This window comes from Salvia hispanica, chromosome 3, assembly GCF_029641045.1.
Source record: "Salvia hispanica isolate PSC_SH4W2 chromosome 3, Shi_PSC_v1, whole genome shotgun sequence".
Lineage (NCBI taxonomy): Eukaryota > Viridiplantae > Streptophyta > Magnoliopsida > Lamiales > Lamiaceae > Salvia > Salvia hispanica.
The window spans coordinates 50,684,488-50,707,314 of NC_142694.1; the positions used below are offsets into that span (position 1 = coordinate 50,684,488).

General features: G+C 36.5%; 2 protein-coding genes across 13 annotated transcripts; one reads left to right on the forward strand and one right to left on the reverse strand.

The window, feature by feature from the left end:
- Positions 1–1,379: 1,379 nt before the first annotated feature.
- LOC125215135 (L-arabinokinase-like) lies at positions 1,380–19,681 on the reverse strand. Of its 12 annotated transcripts, none has more exons than XR_016136952.1 (28): positions 19,379–19,676; positions 18,025–18,132; positions 17,719–17,787; positions 17,519–17,602; positions 17,298–17,374; positions 17,165–17,231; positions 16,246–16,303; positions 15,431–15,498; positions 15,296–15,358; positions 14,952–15,005; positions 14,768–14,870; positions 14,561–14,670; positions 14,339–14,458; positions 13,408–13,461; positions 12,913–13,073; positions 12,642–12,804; positions 11,856–11,939; positions 11,620–11,745; positions 10,830–10,960; positions 10,669–10,750; positions 9,297–9,384; positions 8,809–8,852; positions 8,613–8,708; positions 8,453–8,529; positions 6,798–6,869; positions 6,298–6,481; positions 5,483–5,668; positions 1,380–2,182 (listed from the first exon to the last, which is right to left on the reverse strand). XR_016136952.1 is itself a non-coding variant. In XM_089068042.1 (27 exons), exons 1-27 carry the CDS (start codon positions 19,454–19,456, stop codon positions 5,552–5,554), a joined length of 2,538 nt encoding a protein of 845 aa, XP_088924168.1. In that variant the 5' UTR covers positions 19,457–19,676; the 3' UTR covers positions 5,226–5,551. The 12 variants fall into 12 exon arrangements, 5 of the variants coding, with proteins under 5 accessions (XP_088924168.1, XP_088924169.1, XP_088924170.1 ...); XR_016136953.1 differs by lacking the exon at positions 1,380–2,182 and adding an exon at positions 4,982–5,154 and having other exon boundaries at positions 19,379–19,677; XM_089068042.1 differs by lacking the exon at positions 1,380–2,182 and having other exon boundaries at positions 5,226–5,668.
- Positions 1,481–4,716, forward strand: LOC125215134 (pollen receptor-like kinase 1). The gene is made up of 3 exons (XM_048116458.2): positions 1,481–2,132; positions 2,968–3,582; positions 3,957–4,716. Exons 1-3 carry the CDS (start codon positions 1,481–1,483, stop codon positions 4,574–4,576), a joined length of 1,887 nt encoding a protein of 628 aa, XP_047972415.2. The 3' UTR covers positions 4,577–4,716.
- Positions 19,682–22,827: the final 3,146 nt, after the last annotated feature.

Consider the following 22,827-nt stretch of genomic DNA (forward strand, 5'->3'; position numbering starts at 1 on the left):
ATAAATAGATTGAATTGTCCTTCTTGGACTTAAGGGTACTTTGGTCATGAAAATATTGGAAATAGCCAAAATGTAGTAAAATTATATTAACTTATAGTTGATGGACCTCAAAAGATATTATGAAATGTTACGGACTAAATTTATTCATTTGGGATAGTTGGTGTACTAAAAAAGATGTTCTCTCTATAATTTATACTCCCTCCGTCCGCCATTACGAGTCTCATTCCTTGGCGGCACGGATTTTAAGAAATGTTAAGAAAAGTGAGTGAGAAAAAGGTTAGTGGAATAGGGGTCCCACTTATATATATTAGTTTTAAATGAAATGCGAGTGAAATGAGTTGGGTGAAGGTGGGACCCTATTACCATTTATGATAAAAGTGAATCGGAACTCTTATTCACGGACGGACTAAAATGGAAAAACGGGACTCCTATTTGCGGACGGAGGGAGTAACAGTGCAGTATACATGCACTTATCTCATTATATGCAAATTATTAGAATATGCCGGTTGTCATTTTCACAATTGACATTCCAAAAAATTACACTTAAAATTATTATTCCCTCCGTCTACAAAAAATAGTGCAATTGGTATACGATACGAGTTTTAATGTAGAATTGGTAAAATAAGAGAGAAGGGAAAAAAGTAAGAGAGAATGAGAAAAAGTGAATGAGAAGTAGTGTTAGTGGAATGATGTGTAGAGTTATTATTTGTTGAAAACTTTCTATAAATGAATGTGCTCTACTTTTAATGGACAACCAAAAATGATAAATATGCTCTATTTTTTGTGGACGGAGGAAGTATATACATAATACGTATTTTTTATATGATGTATATATGTAGGTAAAAATGACTGGAAAAATTATTACTAAGATACTCCCCTCGTCCCACAAGAATATCCACTCTTTCCATTTAATCCGACCGACAAGAATTTGCGTAATTTTGAAAACTTTTTTCTCTTTAATGAAGTTGAACCTATTCTCCACTAACAATACTTCAAAATACTTTTTCTCTCTATCTCTCTTACTGTGACTAAGACACGACGATTCTTATATTGTGATTTTTTACTTATATATGATTTTAAACTGAAGTTTGTTGACAGAAGAAAAAACAAATTTCGGAGATTTTAATGCAAAATGCATAATAAGTTATAAGTGACGTTGTGTGGACTTTAATTGAAGAAAATCGAGTAAACAATATGGATATAAATCATTCATCCCAACCAATCTTAAACCCTAATCTAAACAAAAGTAAAGGCAAAACGCAAATATCTCATGCAAAAACTATGCAATGAGATAGTGGACATTACATTACACACTATTCTTGGTAGCCTCTCTCCCATCCACAAATTATAACCACCATATTTCCCAAATTTCATTACAATTTCCTCATTCTTTTTGCCCTCAAAGAGGACATTCTGAGTTTTAGGTGTCTCACTGACAAGGGCGCGCACTCATGAGAAGTGCGCGCCACCACCACAACTCATGATGGTTCAGCGCGACGTCCTTTTGCAGGCCACCCCGATTCTCCTCTTCCTTCTCCTCCTCCTTTTCACCACCTCACACGGTGAATCAGATAGCAATGTCCTCCTCAAGTTCAAAGCCTCCCTTGAAAACACGGCCGCCTTGGGCAATTGGACCGTCTCCAAGCCCCCATGCAACGGTTGGAAAGGCGTCTTGTGCGAACAAGGCCACGTGTGGGGCCTGAAGCTCGAGAATATGGGTTTGCGTGGCGTGATCGATGTTGAAACCCTAGCCAAATTGCCCAATTTGAGAAGTGTGAGCTTCAAGAACAATGATTTCAGGGGTTCCTTGCCCAACCTCACGCTCCATGGCGCGCTAAAGACCGTATTTCTGTCCAACAACAAGTTTTCTGGTGAGATCCCGGACAATGCCTTCTATGGAATGCGGTCATTGAAGAAGCTTCACTTGGCTAACAACAAGTTCTCTGGCGCTATACCGTCTACGTTGGCAAAGGTGCCTAGGTTGGTAGAATTGGCGCTCGAAGACAATGAGTTTGAAGGAGAAATACCCAATTTCCAGCAGCAAGGATTGATAAAATTCAATGTATCAAATAATAGATTGGCAGGCCAAATCCCTCAAGCCCTCAGCCGTCTACATGCTTCCTCGTTTTCTGGTAAAATTTTGTTCCTTCTGTTTTCAATTTTCTTTTACTCGTTTCTTTACCTTCAGAAATAGGAGCAAAGATATCAAAATATGAATTTTGGTAGTATAAATATAGCACATATATAGCTACAATTTTTTTTTTTTAAAGCAATTTTAGGGATGAAAGTATTGGTTTGTTCTTAATTCATGAATCATGACTACAAACTATAAAGCTTCATAGTTGTGTAGTGTAAGCAAAATATTGCAAGCAATTTATAACTAAAAAGCTTGTGATTGTGAATTGTTGGGTTCGAACCATCCAAAAAATTAGAAAATGTGCGAGCAAAATATATAAATGCAGCTAATACTCTATTAGTATTTGCCCATTTGGGATATGTCCCAAGAACAAAACTCAAATTTCATATTACTATTATGTAATTTGGGAATGAATTGTTGAACCTTGCAACGATAAGAGTATAAAATTTGTAAGCATATCTATTTATAGCTTTAGAATAGTAATTTTGGGAATTACTCCCTCCGTTTACGATTAAGTGTCTTCAAGTTTTTTTTTAGTTCGTCCATAATTAAATGACATTTAATTTTTACTACTTTTGGTAATGGACTCCAAATTTGACTATTCATTCCACTCACATTTTATTAAAAAACTAATGGACCCCAAATTTGACTATTCATTTAATAGTAAGACCACGCTATGCTAATTTTATTCTACCTATTTTTCATTATATTTCTTGAAACCCAAGCCGAGTCAACTTATGATACTTAATCGTTGAAAGGGGGAGTTAGTTCATGCACTCCTTTTAACAATAATAGAATGAAATAATAACGATATTATTTGTGGCGATCAGGAAACAAAGAGCTGTGTGGAGCGCCGCTTGAATCATGCTCCGCAAACAAGGACGAGAGCTTCCAGCACCTGTTCCCGGAGACGACAATTGGTGTTGTCGCCGGGGCAGCCCTCGTATCCCTTTTAGGAGTTTGCATCTTCCTTATGTGTGGCAAGAAACAGCAAGGAGGCAGCCCAGAGTTAGACCAAATGGAAAGAGGCAGCCCGGAGTTAAACCGAATGGAAAGGGGCAGCCCGGAGTTAAACCGAATGGTAAGAAGCACCGGAAGTGCATCGCCCGAAGGCGGGAAGCCAAGCATGAAGCTGCTGACTTTCCTGAAAGAAGAGACGGAGAGGTTCGAAATGCAGGAGCTGCTGAAGTCGTCGGCCGAGATTCTAAGCAGCAGCGTGTTCGGATCGACATACAAGGCGGGGCTCAAGGGGAAGAAGATGACCGTCAAGAGATTCAAGCACATGAACCAAGTGAGCAAGGAAGATTTCAACGAGCACATGAGGAGGCTCGGCCGCATCAACCATCGCAATGTGCACCCTATTCTCGCCTTCTACTACAAGAAGGAGGAGAAGCTCTTCGTAGCTGACTTTGTCCACAACGGCAGTCTCACCGCTCCAAGACACGGTATGTTTGTATATCTAAGAATACTGAGTTTTAATACGAAATTGGTAAAGTATGATAGATAAAGAGAAGAAATTGAACTAGTGTTAGTGGGTGGTGGACCCACCTTATTAATAGTTTAATATGTGTTAAAAAAATTTGTTGAATAGATTGAAATAATAAAAGAAAACTACTCTCTTGTCTCACTCTAAGTGGATCATTTTCTTTTTGGCACGAGATTTTATACAGTTATGTTTTGTGAGTTGAAAGAAGAAAGAATAAAGTAGAGATGATATTTCCATTTAAGGAAATGTGTCATTAGAATGACATCCAAAAAGAGGAAAACATGTCACTTAAAATCGACGACCAACCCTAATTCCATAAATTTTTATGATCAGGAAATCAATCACTAGAGTGGAGGACGCGGCTGAAAATCGTCAAAGGGGTGGCGAAAGGGCTTCTCTACCTGCACAATGAGCTACCTAGCCTCACTCCAGCACACGGCCACCTCAAGGCGTCCAACGTGCTCCTTGACGCCGACTTCAACCCCCTCCTCACCGACTACGGCTTAATCCCCATCCTCAACAAAGACCATGCAAAACACCACATGATCGCCTACAAGTCGCCTGAGTACAAGGAAACTGCCAAACTAACCAAGAAAACCGACGTCTGGTGCTTTGGACATTTGATACTCGAAATCCTCACCGGGAGACCCTCTGTCATAGACCAACAGCCTGATGTCGACGTCGCTACCTGGCTGAAAACCTTCGGCACTGGCGCGTTGGTGTTTGATCAAGACATGGCCGTGACAGGTGACATGATGAAGCTATTGAAAATAGGGTTGAGCTGCTGCCAGGCCAACCTCGAGAGGCGGCCGGAGATTAAAGAGGTGGTGGAGATGGTGGAGGAGATCAAAGACAAGGAATTCGATGATGATTTCGTATCACCATACGCCAGCGAAAGTGACATGCGATCATCAAGAGGATTATCTCAGGATTTCAAATCCATCAATTTATAGATCACAAAATTTACTTACATTGATAGATATTCTCATTTGCTCTTGTAATATTTATTTGTGCTTAAATTTTTGATCTAGTGATTGATTTGTATTCTTAACTGGGAAAATCTATTTGGAAATGGTGTTATAGTGTGCATTAACTATTACGTACTCCTCATGTCCGCGATTACGAGTCCCGGTTAAGTTCCACATGAGTTAAGAAATATAAAGTCAGAAGGTGGAAAAAGATACTAGAATGTTTCATTTTATATACTACCTTCGCCGAAGTTAGTTGAGGCACTTTTTTTGGGTATGTGATTTAAGAAATTGATGTTTAAAAGTTGAAGTGGAAAGAGAATAAAGTAGGAGAGATAATAAAGTTTTTTTCTAAAAAAAATTTGGCTTGACTACTATGGGACCAGCCCCAAAAGGAATTAAAGAATACAACTCAACTGCCCTGAGAAGAGAGGGGTATACATTTTATAGTAATCAAATATGTGTGAAATAAGTTAGTGGAATGTATAACCTATTTACCATTTATTGTAAAAATGAAAAGAAACTCTTAATTGCAGACGGACCGAAATGGCAGACTGGGATTCCTAATCGAAGAATGAAAAAATATAATATCATCAACAATCATGCATAATAAGGAATGTGTGAAATGAGTGCAAAAAGAGAGAAAAACATATGTTTTCCACCATTCTCCGTCAAAGATAACATACGCTTGGACAAACGCTCATTTGAATCTAATGTTTTTGAAATGAAAAAAAAAAAGGCAAAATATGAAATATAGATGAAGTAGTATCATTCATATATAATGGTGTAACATTTGCCTCAAATTATAATGCAATTGAAGAGTTATTCATGATCTAAATCACAGCCAATTAATATTCAAAAGGTAGTGGCATCAGTAGCAGTTTCACGTACCTGCAAACTGTGCTGGCACGAAACTAATGTCCGCAATGTTTGCAAAACGAGACAGCCACGTTCCATATTCTAGGTCGAACGCGATCTAAGGCGTATTTTCAGATAGCCAAACTTGCAAGCACCAGGCGAAGAGCCCTCAAAGACATGAGGCAAGAAGCCGGTGCTTGCTTTGTACCTCTGCTGAATCTGCACACCGGCATAAACTTTGTAATACTTAGAAAAAATGGCGGCTAGAAAAAATATCAAATGCTTTTCATCCTGATGTGTGATGCAAATCATGCAACCTGACAAATAGGAAGTAAAGGGTTCAAAACTAATTGCTGTTCGAGGTTAGAAAAATATCGCAACGGCCATTTTGGTAATTTTTACTTAACCATAGTTGCTTCATTGCATAATACCAACATTTTGAGATCTGGAAAACTAAGCACTGTAATAGAGATAAAACCTTGGCAGTGTTATGGTCTATTTTCCAGCCGTAAGTAAGTGAGAAGGAGAAATTGATCCTACCAACCACCTCGTATTCAGACTTAAATAGGGGGCAAGGTAAGGCTGTGGTATCATTGGCCGAGCCAGTCGAATATTGGTTTTATAGGATCACCAATTCTATCAGGAAGAGTATACAGTTGCAAAGGTTTCAGCTTATGATTAATGAACCAATTTAGTAGTAGTAAAGCTTCAGCACAAGAAATGAACCATATACATGTAAAGATGGTTTTGTTCATACAACGAGACAATAAAATGTCACACGTGAAGTTTGAAAAGAATGGAAATCAGCTAGATATGTTGTAAACTACAAAAGAATACTTGAAAGATACCTTAGCAATTTGATCTACACTTCTTGATATGTTTTTCCCTAGGACACAAACTGTTCCTCCAGAACCTCCGCCCGTAATCTTCGCCCCAAATAGAGTCCCGCTGTAGGATTTGCTATGCTGTATTTCTTGTACCAGTTGGACTAACTTATCCGTCCCATCTGAACCAAGTCCACATGCATTGTAGCTGTAGTGACACTAATGTATGTATAATTTATGTTAGTGAGTAAATGATCAATTCTACTTTAGTAAATTTAACTTCATACTATTTGTATATACTTGTATCATTCAAAGATAGTATTTATTTGATTATTAATTTATATAGAGCTATGTTTATTGGGGTACTGAATTTGCAGATTTTGATGAGGCCAAGAACAATAGATCTACGTGCAGGGCTGTTCACATTAGCAGTTGGGATCTTGTAATAAGAGGAAATGCCCGATGTGAAACAAAGTTCCAAATCCTTGCATCAATAAAAGAATATGGAAGATATTTGAAGATACCTGATACATGAGCTCTCCAAGTGCACAAAGTTGATCATCTGAAGGAGCAGCTGATAGCAATGCTTTGAAAGCCTAAACAGCAATACATGGGAAAATTATCGATGGATCATACCACATAGTGTAGGCAATATTAATCAACTCAAGCCATAAGTTGATCCAAGATGTGATTATACCATTAAAAGAAATTTAAAAATAGCATATGATATACCTTTGTAACTACAAATGAAGTCACTTTGATACCAAAAACATGACTTTTGCCAAACCGATGCGAGACAAACACACATGACCAAACATATCCACATCGACTTTAGCCTGCTTTGATACCCATTTTAGGATTGGGCCCATTATATTCTTATAATGGTTTATAAAAGGGGAGGGCTGTCCAACTTATACACTAAAAACACGATCTTTACCAAGTCGATGATGGACTAATATGTCATAATATGTAACAGCAATATGCATCCTGGATAAGATGTCTATTTGAAAAGAAGCTTGAAATGGAGGATGTTACAGACAGAAAAAACTCTCTCAGTCAAGAAAATGATCCACATTATATTCAATTGCCACCTGAAATAAATAGAATTCAATCTCTACCCAGCCATCCATTCCCTAATCAAGACTATAAAATGCGTACTTCAGATTCTTTTGCAACGCCAAAAATGTTTCTGAAACTCATTAGTAAGTTTTTCACAACTATTGGTTGGTGACAACCATAATTAACTTTCAAGTGAAGTCAGTAACCATTTGATTAAGATCCCCAGCAGGAAACAGTGATTTCTTTCCATCCGTAACTTTGATGGAATAAATGACTGTTAAGAAATATGATACGGAGTAACAGGCAGGCGTACCATATGCATTCGCTAATACACATACAAAGCATACGAAATAAACAAAGATAAATAAAATAAAAAGATAATTACTCCTGTGATTAGGAGACCATCCTCCAAAAAGACCATGACAAAGTAGCTGAACTGAACTTTTTTTCTACACACTGTAAAGTAGGGATTATTACAAATGGGACACTCACCCATTAAAAGGCCTCGTAAGGGGGGATGGTTATCCACACTTATATAGATTAGATAGGATCTTCACCAAGTCGATGTGGGACAAGATTTAGACATTTAACAGGTCCCGCACGTTTGGGCTGGAATGACACGTCGGACTTCCATCACGTGGGTAGGCAAGAGGACAGATAAAGAGATAAAATCCATCATTGACTTGGGCCTGCTCTGATACCATATTAGAAATGGGCCACTCACCCCTTAAGAGGCCTTTTAAGGGGTGAGTGGCTCATTTTTAATAGGGATCATAGCCCTATTTATAAGAATTATATAACTCAGTTCATTACTAAAAGTAGGACAGATTAATATGTTCAAGAGTTGTAGTGAAGCCCAAAAATTGATCTCAATAGCTCATCTTCTCATTATAGAAGCTTCTCTTGGAGTATCAGAAAATATTAACTTATAGATTATTGCATGTTTCATAAATTCAAATCATATGGAGTATTTCTCAAATACCACCAGACAACAGAATATTTGCGGCAGTTTTTATAACAATAGAGGGCACAATTGGAACACCAAAAAGTTCTTCATGACCACAAAACTCAAAATATTAACTACAGAAATGATCTAAGAAGTGCATCACTAAATGTATACCAGTGTCGTATCCCTGAGTCTATCCCCCAAAATCGTATGTGAGGAGGGATTTCCACATGACCTAAGACTTCAGCAGGCTGAAGAAACAGGAAAACTACAATTCAATTGTTAAGTAGCTTCTTAATTTATGATGAACAGCATGCTTTACTATAGGTCACACCTGACACAACATTGCTAGTAGTTTGTTTTCTTCACCACATGCAGAAGCCATCTGGTCCATCACGCCACACGGAGCACCAACAACATGATTCTCGACCTTTTACATGAGATACTCGATCAATGTTAAGCGGTAAATAGCAGTGTAAAATTTAGACTTAAAGGAACTCCGACGAAAATTGATTAGGAGCGTAGCATGCCTTTTGACAAAGCAAAGCAAGATCCCTTGGTGCAATATCTAATCCTGAAAAATAGAACAGCAGTCAAATAATTCATTCACAAGGCTGGGAAAAACTCTAATAAAAATTAAAAATTTGATCAGCTCACGGGTCATGTGGAGGGGTTAATTAGTAATCTTCATCCAAGACTGTACATCTACACTCAGGTTTTATGGATCTATGTCTCTTGATGTACAAGTTAGTGTTAGTACACAGTACCATCGAGTAGCTTCTAGAGTATTAGATTGATTCATATATTTATTGATATTAAGCTCCTAGCCTCCTTTATCTAAGATACCATCGCTTGCAAAATTCATATCTACTCATGCTGGACCTCTACAAACATATAAGCAGAATGATCTATTGGATTCAAACAGTAAATACTGAAGTTGTTATTGCCTAACATATGAAGACTTTGACTGATCATACTATTCCTATCTGACACCTGAAGAAGTAGCATCTATCATTACCATGAGAAGCAGCCACAGCAGACATTGTTGCAACTTCTATTGCAGCGGAAGATGATACACCTTTGCCCTCCGGGACACCAGAAATCACCTTGAAAGTTTTTCAAATTTAGCTTTTACTGATAGTTCTACTTGCACAGGGGCCACAAAAATTAACAGAATCAACTGAAAACTAGCATTTTGCATATATTTCTGAGAAAACAGAGAAAAACAATAGTAGAGAAATCCTCAGCAACTCCAGCATGATGCAACCCATTAATAGAAACAGAAACTTTGTTTTCTGTTGCGAAATTCTCTAGTTTGACAGCTCCATATGGATCTTTTTGGTCAGTCTGAAACCGACCCTGTAATATTTACTCCCTCCTAGTGGAGTCATTTTGCCATTTTGGTACGTTCCATAGTAGTGGAGTCACGCATTTCTTCTCACTTACTTTTCCTTCTCTCTTACTTTATTCTCTACTTTTTCACTTTATTCTCTCTACTTTTTCCTCTCTCGTACTTTATTATCTTTTTATTTAATACATTACACATCATTTTCTTAATCTCCGTGCCAAAAAGAAATGCTTCCACTACTATGGAACGGAGGGAGTACTATTTTTTTCTATTAAACAGTTTTATTCCATTGTCTTACTTCTTATGCAGTTATGCTACTATAAATTGCTTATGACTTCAAATGAATAATGAAGATGGTCCAACCCTCTTAAAACTACAGGGACAGAGCAGTTAGCCTACTAACGTTCAAATGTGACTTACCACCCCATTGCTAGTGGTATTATTCCCTAAGAGTCTATATCAAATAAAATACTCCCTCCGTCCCCCAAATATTGTCCCACTTTGACCTGACAGGTTTTAAGAAATGTAATGAAAAGTGAGTTGAAAAAGTTAGTGGAATGTGGGTCCTACTTTTATATATTAGTTTTATAATAAAATGTGAGTATGAATGAGTTAGTCGAACATGGGGTCCACTACCAAAAATGGTAAAAAGTGAAATGGGACAAATTTTGTGAGACGGACGGAAATAGAAAAATGAGACAAACTTTCAGGGACGGAGGGGGTATCATATTTCCTATTAACTGTCTACACATGATGGTTGCCAGTCTTGTTCAAACATAGCTACATACTTACTACAAGAAACCCGACAGTACTACAATTTTTTTTTGTACTATCAAAAAATGTCTTAGTAATGATAATGGTATGTAGAGCACAATCAGTTTATGTGATTAAGTTCATGGTATGCCAGACATTATTATCATAAATCTACTCAAACCATCAGTTCACAGAAGCAGAAAACAACATTCCCTGTAGCAGTTGTTATGCAACAAAGCATTTCCCAATTAGGAGTATAATAATAATGTCCATAACGTCAGATCTTTACCAGTATGCTGATACTGTCCACAAATTGAATGCCCAATTCAGTCATCAATACCAAAATTGTACCAGCAACATATGCTGCCCACCTAGGATGGCATCAGGATAGTGACAAACTAGTTTTTATAGAACAAGTAATAGTAAACTAAACATGAAAAATGGAATTACTTCTGTGACGGGTCCTGAGCAAAATAGTCTCTTGCTTTCTGATATGAAATAGGATGTCCATCTTCCAAAAATTCAGACAAGTCCATGTCAAAAGTAGGAGCTCTGTTACTAAGTTCTGAGCCAAATGATACCTGCATAACCAACACCTTAGTGCTTATGTGTGAAAGCTACAGATACCTATCAAATACCTATGCGGGCGCTTAATCTCTTAAGCAGCCAAATTCTGTCGATAAAAAACCTATATTATGTTTCTTAATTCAGGTTTCTAGGAAAATAATCACAAATATGTGATTACAAGGTTAAACTGTTGGAATAGAGATCTCTCTAAGCATATGTGAACTCATTCTGCTGTAGAAAGATGCATGCAGAGCTAGGGCTGTAAATGAAAATGCTACTCATGAGCTAATGCAAGCTTGTCTTGATAAAAGCTCATTTAGTGAAGCTCGTTAGCTAAACGAGCCAAGCTTGAGGATGGTAGTATCCGGCTTGTTAGTTCGTGAACTAGCTTGGTAGCTAAATGAACCGAGCTGAAGGGACGTAACTTGAAAATATAAAATCATGACTAGACACGACGTATTTGTCTATGTTAATATAGCTATGACAATTAGTAATAACTGATTAGTCGTTGAACAGTTGAACAACATTAACTGAAAGTTCTTACTAATTGGTTTTACTAGTACTAGCGACTGTTTTTATGAAATCAAAGCTTCTAAATTGATATTCATGTTATTAAGTATTAAATCTAACGTTTTAAGGTGGTTTTTCCTGAAGAGTTTTCATGGCTACATACAACTTGGAGAACTGGTGTGGGGCCTTGTCCTTTATTTTGCTGCCTGGCCTCAGCATGTTTCCACAACTTGTGCTTGCCTGGATGACTTCGCTGAATAGCAACATGACACGCCTCTCTAATAGGCATCTGCAAGTGAAATCGGTAAAGGTATTTGAAAATTACTAACAAGCATTTAGTAGTACCAAAGAAGTCACCATTGTCTGGATGAAAGAAGCATCTCATGGATAGATAAGCACCTGCAGAACTAAGCTTCCTGAATAATCTCCAAATCCTCCCATGACATCTAATCTACCTGGTGCTCTAGCTACAATAATTTCTTCCTACAAACCAGATAAGGAACAGAACCTTGAAATATGAAGAGCAGCATAACAAGTAGTACTATAAGTGCAAATTGCAGCGATTATAAACTAGACTGGAATTATGGAACATACTAAAGAGACAGACGAGTTTATGATGATTCTGTATCATCTAAATAATATGTTTAGCTTACTTAAAATAAATTGTACACCACATAACCATACTTTTTTTACAAGAAAAGTGACTAATAAGATGTTAGGAAGCTTCAGTTTATTGAAAATGTCCGAAGTACACAGAAACTCGTGATCAAGCTCCCTTGTGAGTATTGGCCCTAATAACAATATTACCAAGCCCGTGATGACAGATTGTAATTGCATTATTGCATGTTCTTAGGAAACATTTTATTGCCTTATGTAATGATTTGATTGAGATATTGAATATCAGTAGATTCATATGCCCGCCTATGTCAGTAGACCTCCAACTCACATAGTGGACAGTCTAGAAATTAGAAACTTGACTAATTACTAGGTTATATATTAAAGTATGGGGATAGTGTTTTGAAATATAATTATGAATTCTTATATCATTCCACCAAATCTAGGAACAATTGTCAACAAAATTGTCTATACTATGTAAAAAATATCAAGAAAACACCATATATTACAGAGTTCAAAAACCCAATATTGAGATGCATTTGCAAAAATCCATAACTGGATTCAAAGTACCTCCCAGTTAAACATTGCAGCTGCAGCAAGACTTTCACGTGAGTGAAGCTGACTACTATTCCTGATGCTGGTTAAGGCATGCAGCTCCATCAAACTGTTTAAGAAACCTATTGTATCTGAAAGATTATGATGATCTCCATGCAAGATTTCGATGTCGTCAGTCCTAAACATATAGAATTATAGAGAAAGTCGTAATACTTCCAAGCGATCAAGGATTAGAAATCAGTGCAAGTGCGGCAACCAATTTAAAGTTAAAAGACAAAAAATTTACTCTCTGGTCAAGGTACTGGTCTCATCGGCTGATGGTATGCGAAAGCTAAGTTCGTCTTGTGCAAGTGCATACCAACTAGGGACATCTATATCTTTCCCAGAAACTCTCTGGAGCTGATACCCAAGGACAATGGCATCCTGCAGCCTTCTTGATCCACTAAGCTGAATCAAACAAGACGTGTAAGGAGTAAGAGTGATATATTGCAAAACACATAAAAACACTAGGAGAGAATCTGTGAACCCAAACAATAGATCATGTTTACATTGTTCTCCTATCACATTTTAATTTCATAAATTGTTTAAAGGTGTTCAGATGAAATCAAACTTTTATTATGGACTTAAATCAAATCCTTAGGAAACTAGGACACTATTTCTTTAATTCGGATTTTAAAATATATCAGTCCTAAAAGCACTAATACTATTTAATCAAAAGAGGATGCTGAAATGCGAGTAAAGAGGAAGCAGAGGATTATAAGATGCTTGAAGAAAAAAATACCTTAGGAGTAACATTTTTCCCCAAAGCTGTATCCTGAAGTATATGAGCAACCACCTTTAAATTCATGAAAAATGAGAACAAGTTAGCTGAAGTTAACTAAACAAACCAGTGAAATAGTGTTAGTGGATAGTGAAACCAACATTAATAGTAGTGCAATGTGTGGTGAAAAAGTTTCTGAAAATGGAATTGAACTAATTTTGATGGACGGGCCAAAATGGCAACAATGGATTATTTTTTGGGGGTGGGGGAGTATATAATTGTAATGGAAAAATTTTGGATGATGATCGGTACTGGTAAAGAATATTATGTACTTAATGCTTAATGTAGCTTGGCATCAAATCCAAAATCTAAACTACTTAACTTTAATCCAAAAAATATACTCCCTCCGTCCACGAAAAATAGACCACATTTGCCATTTTTGATTGTCCACAAAAAATAGACCATGTTTTGAAAAAAGAAAGTTTTCAACAACTTCTCTCTTACTTTTTTCCCTTCTCTCTTACTAATAATATGGACCCCACATTCCACAAACACTACTTCTCTCTTACTTTTTTCCCTTTTCTCTTACTTTACCAATTTCACATTAAAACTCGTGCCATTCACAATGTGTCCTATTTTTCGTGGACGGAGGGAGCAATGTTTAATACAAACCAAAAAATGTACATATATTAATGGTTTGTCGAACAAATAGAAGAAACAAGTGAAGAAAGATAGTAACAGTTGTGATGTATTCCTACCTGCAGTAAAGCATACATTCATAAAAAAAAGGCCCATTTGGTATGCCATTGATTATGAATTTTGTGTTATAAAAGTCAGCTCATATTTGGATATCATCAAACAAAGCCTTTCATCCAGCAGCCAAACCTGAACTATCCATGTCTGCCATGTATTCCTACCCGCTAGTATTAAAAGAAAAAAAAAGATAAGATACCTCACCGCCATTAGTGCCTGCATCATAACACGGTCTTAGGGAAATTGCATGTTTAATATACGGTGCCCAACATCCGGTAAGCAAATCTCTCCTTTTGATCTCCACACCACATTGATAAAACTGTTTATGCAATATGATACAGTTTGACAAGATCTCAAATAATTATTACGTTTGCATTAACATCGCACGTAAATTTAATGAATATACAAGGTGAGAATGCACCTCAAGCATGTTCCTAACAAACGGTTCTTCATTGAAATATTCTCTGCGAACAAAAATCAAAGGCACTTTGTATGCCAAGGCTTCACTCACGGTACCATATCCAATTTTACCTGAGAGATGTGAGTCATCATAATGTAAGTTGAAAATACTACTAATTAAATTGAATCATTCATCAGAAAAATGGCAAGAAGTTTGGTGTAAGGCTACCAAGCATGCAGTCTGAGGCTGCAATAAAATCAGGTGTATAAATATCCTTTGGAAGCTTAATAAAATTTTCTGGAAGCTCCTTCCCTTCTGATGCTCCGCAGACCTAGATAAAGTAACAGTATGCAAACCAGCAAAATTATAACTCACGACAAACTGCAACACACGAACATGTAGGGAGACGAACCAAACATATCCATCCATCGGGTAGATACTCCTTCTGAAGCTTCCACCCAGCTGGCTGTAAGCAATGAATAGCTCTGATATTAGTGATTGTTTGAGAAATATAAGATCGTACAAACCATCCAAAAGCGGTCACTAAATCAAATCTTAACTAGAGAAAACTGACATTCCTACAGAAGTACCTGCACCTAAGACAAAACACTAGAACTGCCACATCTAAAGTGTCGTTTAAAATTCACGACTAGTTTATTAATTTGAAAAGTTTTGATCGGAAAAAGATAAAGAGAATGGCATTTCTGATGCCTTCACAAACAGCAGAATTTTAAAATGTACAGTTAGAATCTCCACCTGTCCGCCAAAATTATAAATCAAAACTTTCGTGTCTTCCGCAATTCCAAGCTCTTTCCTAACCTGAACAAAAGTGAATCAACAATCAGAAAGGTATCTTACACCAGCAGAAGACATTTAGTAGCATAAGCTAACCTCAGCCCGTGACCTGCACAATCTCCGAACTACAAGAGGTACATCAACCACATCTCGAAAAGCAGGCACTGCAAGGTTCGCATATGCTTGAGAATTAGTTGCATATGATTTCAACTATAAAGTAAACCTATTTACACACACTAAACAGATTATATTGAACCTTTGATATCCCCAATCTTAGTTCAGCAGACATGCATGGTAATTGGTAATCTAAATGAATTATGGTGAAAGTGGTGAGAAAACAAATGAGAAGCTGAAAATTAATGAAGCAATTATTTTGACATCTGCTTAGCAGACTTTGTCAGTATGCTGAATATCATTTTATATTCCGTTCAGCTAAACAATGAAGACACACAGAAGAATCTAATGTATATGGTACTAGAAGACATAATAAGATGGAAACTATAAAACTAAAATATTGTGCGTGTCAGTGTAGGCTAGGCATTGGTGCATGGAGGGAGAGGTTGATTTTAAATATATTTATTCCATATCATCAGACAGGTGTCACATTGTGGATACTCCATCCACTAGTAGTCAAATAAGACATACATCTCTAACAATGTTAGAGACAAGGTTGGTTTAAAATCCTCGTGAATCAAAACCATACAATCAACATTGAATATAACCCTATCCCACAACTTCTCAAGGGTTCTCAAAATTCTAAAGGTTACCAAAGAGACCAGCATACTGCACTTTCTCTGTTCATGCAGCTACCAAAAATTTAGACTGGTTCAGAGAAAAAGAGAAGATAATATTTTAGTATGTGCACATATATGAAATTTTTAAGAGAGAACACGATTCTGGGACCACCATACTTGGGCAGTATCCTGGGAGACGTATAACGAAGTCGCAATGAGAATAGTCTTCAGCTATCTGCAAAGATTTTAATAAGCAAAACCAAAACAAAGGTTTTCAAGTTCTTCTAAGGAAAGGAGGGAAAATTTCAAAGTAAAGATCTAAGAGTACAACTACTTAACAAAAGTGAAAAGGGCACACATGTGAAATCAATACAACTGAAGAGTACGTAACAGTTTCTTCATGGAGTAGTATTGAGAGTTAATTTATGATCCATGCTCTCATCAAATAACACAATTTATTCCCCTTATCATTAGGGCTTATGATTATGATTATAACCAAAACAAGACTATATGAAAGCGTAAAAATAAATCCATGCAGTTTGGTCCCGAAGCAGAGACATATATCATATAAATGTGGACTTTGCTTAGAGGTAACAAGTGTTATAGGAGCTATGACCCCATACTTTTGAGATCTCAGTGCTAAAAAATGATGATGAGTCCTAAGTGAAAGCACAATAAATTTTTAATGATCTTCATATAATGTAGGGGCAAGGGCCGCAAGGCAATGCGGTGAAGGTGGGTGATGCCTAGCCGTCTTCAGATACCTTCAAAAATCAATGCACTGTTCTAGCATTTCTATAGTTGTCATAGAAAGATTTAAGAATTAAGATGGAACATTTCTTCACAAGCTAGCGAATAAAATGACAAAATGTCTAATTAATGCACTTAAATTAACTCTAAAGTAAGCAATGCAATCATGCGATCATCGGACCATCAGATGAACTCTTCTCAGTGGTTATCAATAATGGAAGAATACCATCTCCTTTTGTAATTGCAATGAAAAAATTATGAGTTCTCTAAATACCAAAATGTTAATTTGGTTGGAAGTTGTGCTGATGATTATCCATTGAAGTTGGCTAAATTAACTATAACTTACCTGCCAAATGATAGAGTGACTTTGACGTCCAGCCACCATAACATAATCGGCATATATGAAGTCCCAACTACAAAAGGTTAAAGATCAGAAGAGAAACAAAATAAATAGAGTTGATTTAAATATGTATAATCACCTAAAGTTGGTCACACAAACAGCACGAACTCCAGCATCCGCTGCTGCTTGGCATGCAACAGGGACAGCATCAGATACCTGTTGTGATTCAGTACAAATAGAAAGAGCGTTTTTTCATCTGCGATCCAACTTAAAGTAGATGATTCTATGTCAAATTGTTTTAAGGAAGCAAGCTTAAGTCAGTATATCAGTTGAAAGGGAGAGATTTTTTGTATGTCATACCACTAAACTAGCATTTATGGATTTCAGCCATTCAGCCTCAGTTGACAATATAGAATCCCGAGGTACCACAGCTATCTCAACATACTGTTGAAATGTGGAAGCAAATAAGTCATGAGACAATCAACAGAAGTCAATATGTAAAATGTGAATTGAGAGTAAAAATAAGACTTTCTCCATTTATATTGCTAGTAGCCTAGTACCTTCTCCAAGGATGCAAGACGATCAACTGTCAATGCATCTGTTTGAATGACTCCAATGTCTAATAGCACCTGCAGAGAGTTAAAATTACATTTATTATACAGTCTACATGAGTTTGACAACAGATCTTCCAAAAGATCCACTCTACATTGCTAGCATCCGACAAACAAGTTTTGATTTTTATGCAAACGCAACTTTTCTTTCTATCTAGAGCGGCACAGCTTCTAGAGGCACAGTATACATAGCTTTTGTACCTCCAAGCATATTAAGTCTCGGATACAAAAAAGGGGGGAAGGTAGGGGATTGACCTTGCGGATGAAAAGTTTAGGTGACTGTATCTCTGTGGTAAAAATGTGCTCTGAAGCAGCTGTAACCACATGAATTTCATGTCCTAGCAGGATGAGATTGCGAACCACCTGCACATAAGCAACATTTGAAAAATAATCAGCATCAATTTATGAACTTCCAAAGTAGCCATAAATGCTACGAAATGAGATTTTTTGTGTGCAAAAGCAAAGAAGCTATCATACAGAAATATGATACCTTCTCTTCTTCTCTTTTGTTAAGGAAATCAAAGGTATTTTTTAATCCAAGAAAGAAATGAAATGTATACATTTAGACAAGCCATCCACTCCAAAAGAAACAATGAAATTACAAGACTAAAATTCTGATCTCTAAGTATACAACAAACTGCAACTTATTTGGTAATACTCTTTTCCTCCAACCAATAGGTTAGGGGTTTGAGTCACCACGACCAATGAGGTAATGGAGAACAATTATTGATCCTTTAAATGAAAAAATGACCCAGCATGACTGCATGAGCCATGAGAGGCCCAGATGAGACCAAACAATGGCAAGGATAGTACATTGATGAAACTTTGATGGAGAAGGAAAAGTGGAGAACTAGGTTGCAGGAAGAAGGATTCCGAAAAAGATTTGCAGCCAAGATAGTCCGTCACCAACCTCGTGAAAGTCACCAATGTCCACAGTTTCAAGTAAACCAAACAAGTTACATATCTGAAAACTTCTGTATCCCACATGTTATGAAGAGCATCATCATCCATTGATATTCCCGAAACCTCACCATTAAGGTTATTCCCAGCACTTGGAAGACTATGAATGAAGACATAGTCTCCCTGGATCCCATTGGATTTCATTTGGAAGAACCCCCTCCCTCTTGGCTCTTTCTTAAGAACATTGGTTTTAAAAATGAGTGATTGTCCTTCTTCGACCCTTACTCCCAAAGTATCTCCTTCCCTAACTTGGACATAAACAGTTTGAGTAGACTCTATAAATGCATTTCCCTAACCTGTGCTCCCGAAGAGCAAATTAAGCCCTACAATAACTGAACCCCCCCACCTTCATTTCTCCTAACAATATCGAGACATGCTTCGTTGTTACAAGCTGAACTTCATCCAATCTAACTACTCTAAGCATTAGTGAATTGTTAATAATTGTAAAAAAAGGATTATCAATTTCATTCTCAGAAATAATCTCTCATAAGTTCAAAGCTAGAACTCAATCAAACTCAAAGAAACTAATGAAACCTAAGTAATAGGCAATGCACATTTACACAATTGAGAAGAGATTCATAAACATTCAACATTGCCAAAATAAATTAGAAGAACAGAACAACAGAAATGGTGGTAGCTAAAAGAGAACCTCGGCAACACGGGTGGCATGGCCAAATCCATGGCCGGTGACGTAGTAGGCAAAAACAAGATGCTTTTTGTGTCCCATTTCTTCCTGAATCTCTTTTTCCTATTGGATCCACAAGCAGATTTGCAGATTCGCTTTTCTCTCTCTCACCAACCTCTCACCATCTACCTTTTTTCCGTATTAAGTCGGATTTTCAGTAATGATTTAATTATTCATCTTCTTCACCCAACTTCCATTAAATTAATTTCGTTTTATTTTAAGATTTTGCACAGTAATTGCAATTAAATGGTTAATTGTGGTTTGGGCTGAGCGTATTTAAGAAATGGAAGTGGCCGGAGAATGGGATACAGAAGCGCGGGAGTGAGACTTGAGCTCTTCTCCTATCTTAAAAGATTTTTTTAAATAAAATATAGACAAAAGTTAAAGGATATTCAGATATTATACTCAACAAATTAACTATTACTATCATGATATTGGAAAAAAATTTAATATTTTCCTAAATCATTTACATTATTACTCCCAGCGTACCACAATAATTCTTTCTAATTGGATGGGACTCATTCTCCACTAACCAATTTTACATTAAAACTCATGCCGAATACTAAGTGCATATTTTTTTAATGGGGGAGTAATTTTTTATGATCGATCATTATAGCAATCATTAAAATTGACGTGGCACACTTGATACTATGTGGCATGGTTAATCTTTAGAGCATCCACGATGGTTTTAGGCCAGCCACAGGCTAGTCACTCTCTCTCCCTACCATGTCATCAGCACTAAAATTCCACCTTCCACATCATCATTTTAAGCAAATAGGCTAGTCTAAGGCTAACCACAGGCTAGCCGCAATAAAAATATTTCAAAAACAACGACATTTACGCAATTAAATTTACGATAAATTACGGAATTAAATTTACGAGACATATTAATTTACGGAATTAAACACAAAATTTACGAGACATATTAATTTACAGAATTAAATTTACCAGCAACTGGACAAGCAATAGGCTAGCCACAGGCTAGCCACATCATCAACACTATTAAAAAACCAACTAAATTTACGGAATTAAACACAAAATACGAAATTAAATTTACGACACATATACGGAAAAATTCATTAATTTCATTTTTTTTAAAAGTACATTAATTAAAAAAAATTACATAATTAAAAAAAACGAGCTTCCACACACGAGCCCCCGCCGCACTCTACTTCTCACTAATTTTTTTAAAAAAATACATTAAAAAATGCAATAATTTTATATAAATTAAAAAAAGGTACATCCTAAAAAAATTACATAATTAAAAAAAATTCATAAAAAAATACATTAAAAATGCAATTAAAAAATGCATAAAAATACATTAAAAAAATACAATAAAAAAATGTATAAAAAATATATTAAAAAAATGCAATCGGCTAGTCGAAATTGAGCCTACAATGGGGGCTAGCGGGATCGGCCAGCGGTCAGCTAGCGTCCGCAAATCGGCTAGAGCTCGACGATTGGCTAGTCTATCCGCTAGCCTCCATTGTGGATGCTCTTATGTGACATAATATGTGGAATCAAAACACTGACGTTTATTGGGAAAAAAAAACTTGAAGAGTCAACTATGATATTTTCTCAAACTATTAAAATAATGTTAAAAAAATACTTTACATGTTCATTTCCAAAATTTTGACATTTTAAGTAGACAAATGTCTAAAACTGGTCTTTTTACATTTAATTTAAAAATTTTGGTCTTATACATTAAATTAGCCAAAAAAATATATCAATTATTGGTCAATTTAGGTTTTTACCGCAAACTTTAAATATGCCAAAAATATCATAAACTTTTAACTTGTACTAGTAAATTTCTAACAAAACTAAGCTTCGTCCAAATTTAATCATACGTGGTGCACTGGGAAGTCTACGTCTTCTGACCGTCAGTTCTAGACTCTAATTTATAGGGCGAACTTATAATATTGTAAAACAAATATACAAACTTTGAAATGCATATAACTTTAATTCTCCAGAAAATTTAATTGTGGAAAATTTTTGACTCCTTCCATCCCTTCCAAATTTATGTCTTGTGTCATGTTTTGTTTACTAAGAAAAACTACAGGAAGCTCAAATGCCACGGGATGAGCTTGAGTAGCAGCTACAGGGTTGCTAAGGATCGTGCAATTCACTTTAGAGATTGATTTAAGTGTTAACTCTTTCCTTAATACATTGGCCAGAGTTGATTTTAGGAAGGATGGAAACTAGGAGCACTTTCTCTTTTTCGACACATATTTTTAAAAAAATGTTTTAGTACGATAAGTGGATAGATAAAAAGAAGTAAGAGTTATAGTAATAAGGATTCATGTATTTTATGATTCATTTTTCAAGAAATTATCCATTGATGATGTTTGATCTAATTATTTTTTGTGAGGCTATTTTCAATTTTTCAACACAAAGCAAAAGATAATAAAAGATCAAACCAACAAAAATTGAATCTAAACAAGAATGGATGGAAGATTAGGAATGGAAAGCATGTGTATAATGATGAGATAAAAGAGTTATGAACATAGGACCTTGACCAAAAAGATGGAAACAACCTTATGCAACTTTCAATAGCTCTATCACCCCTTAGCTCCACTACTCAATGGATACACGCATTGATGCATACCTCTACTTGAATCAATCTATGAAATTGAGACAAACAACCTTCAAGAAAGGAATTGGATACATTCCTCAAAGATGAAAACTCATTAGGAAGATAACTTTAATTCAATCACAATCTAAGGAGAAAATGAGATAAAGTCCTATTTATAGTTGAAGGCCAAATTCCAAGAAAAAGGCCCAAAAATTCTAGTCTTTGCGTGGGCCACCCGCCCGGGTGGAATTTGGTGGCCGAAAGCCACCCTCCCGGGTGGAACTTGCTGTTTCCGCCATGCCTTCGGGTAGCCACCCGTCCGGGTGGATTTTGGTGTCCGAAAGCCACCCGTCCGGGTGGAACTTGTTATTCCCGCCATGCCTTCGGGTAGCCACCTGCTCGGGTGGAATTTGGTGACCAAAAGTCACCTAGCCGGGTAGAACTTCTTCTACATTTTGCGACCTCCGTAGAACGGTCATATCTCCCTCATCCAAACTCCGATTGGGGTGTGCAAAGTACCCACGCAAAGCTCTTTCGAAGACGAAGACAATGGAGGCAGTTTCAAGGCTTTCGGACGTCATCTCGATGGGCAGAATACTGAATAACGCCAGCTGCAGGTACGCGGTTTCCATGGTCGTATCATATAGAAAAGTAAAGAGAATAGAGTAGAAAGCGTATAAGGCAGAGAGAATAAAATAAGAAAGAGTAAAGTAAGAGTGAGAAAAAGTGTTAATTATTAAACTATAGTATATTATTGAAATGACAAATTGTCTGGAAAGTCATGAACTTTCAACATAGTTTAGTTTTTCCCGTGAACTTTAAATGTTGCATAAAAAGCATG

Coding starts and splice junctions, on each gene's coding strand:
- LOC125215134 (XM_048116458.2), top strand. CDS start 1,481: ATGATGGTTCAGCGCGACGTCCTTTTGCAGGCCACCCCGATTCTCCTC. Junction 2,133..2,967: donor ACATGCTTCCTCGTTTTCTG/GTAAAATTTTGT, acceptor TGTGGCGATCAG/GAAACAAAGAGCTGTGTGGA. Junction 3,583..3,956: donor TCTCACCGCTCCAAGACACG/GTATGTTTGTAT, acceptor TTTTATGATCAG/GAAATCAATCACTAGAGTGG.
- LOC125215135 (XM_089068042.1), bottom strand. CDS start 19,456: ATGGGACACAAAAAGCATCTTGTTTTTGCCTACTACGTCACCGGCCAT. Junction 16,304..17,164: donor GTCACTCTATCATTTGGCAG/GTAAGTTATAGT, acceptor AAATCTTTGCAG/ATAGCTGAAGACTATTCTCA. Junction 10,751..10,829: donor GCTCAGGACCCGTCACAGAA/GTAATTCCATTT, acceptor ATGCCATCCTAG/GTGGGCAGCATATGTTGCTG.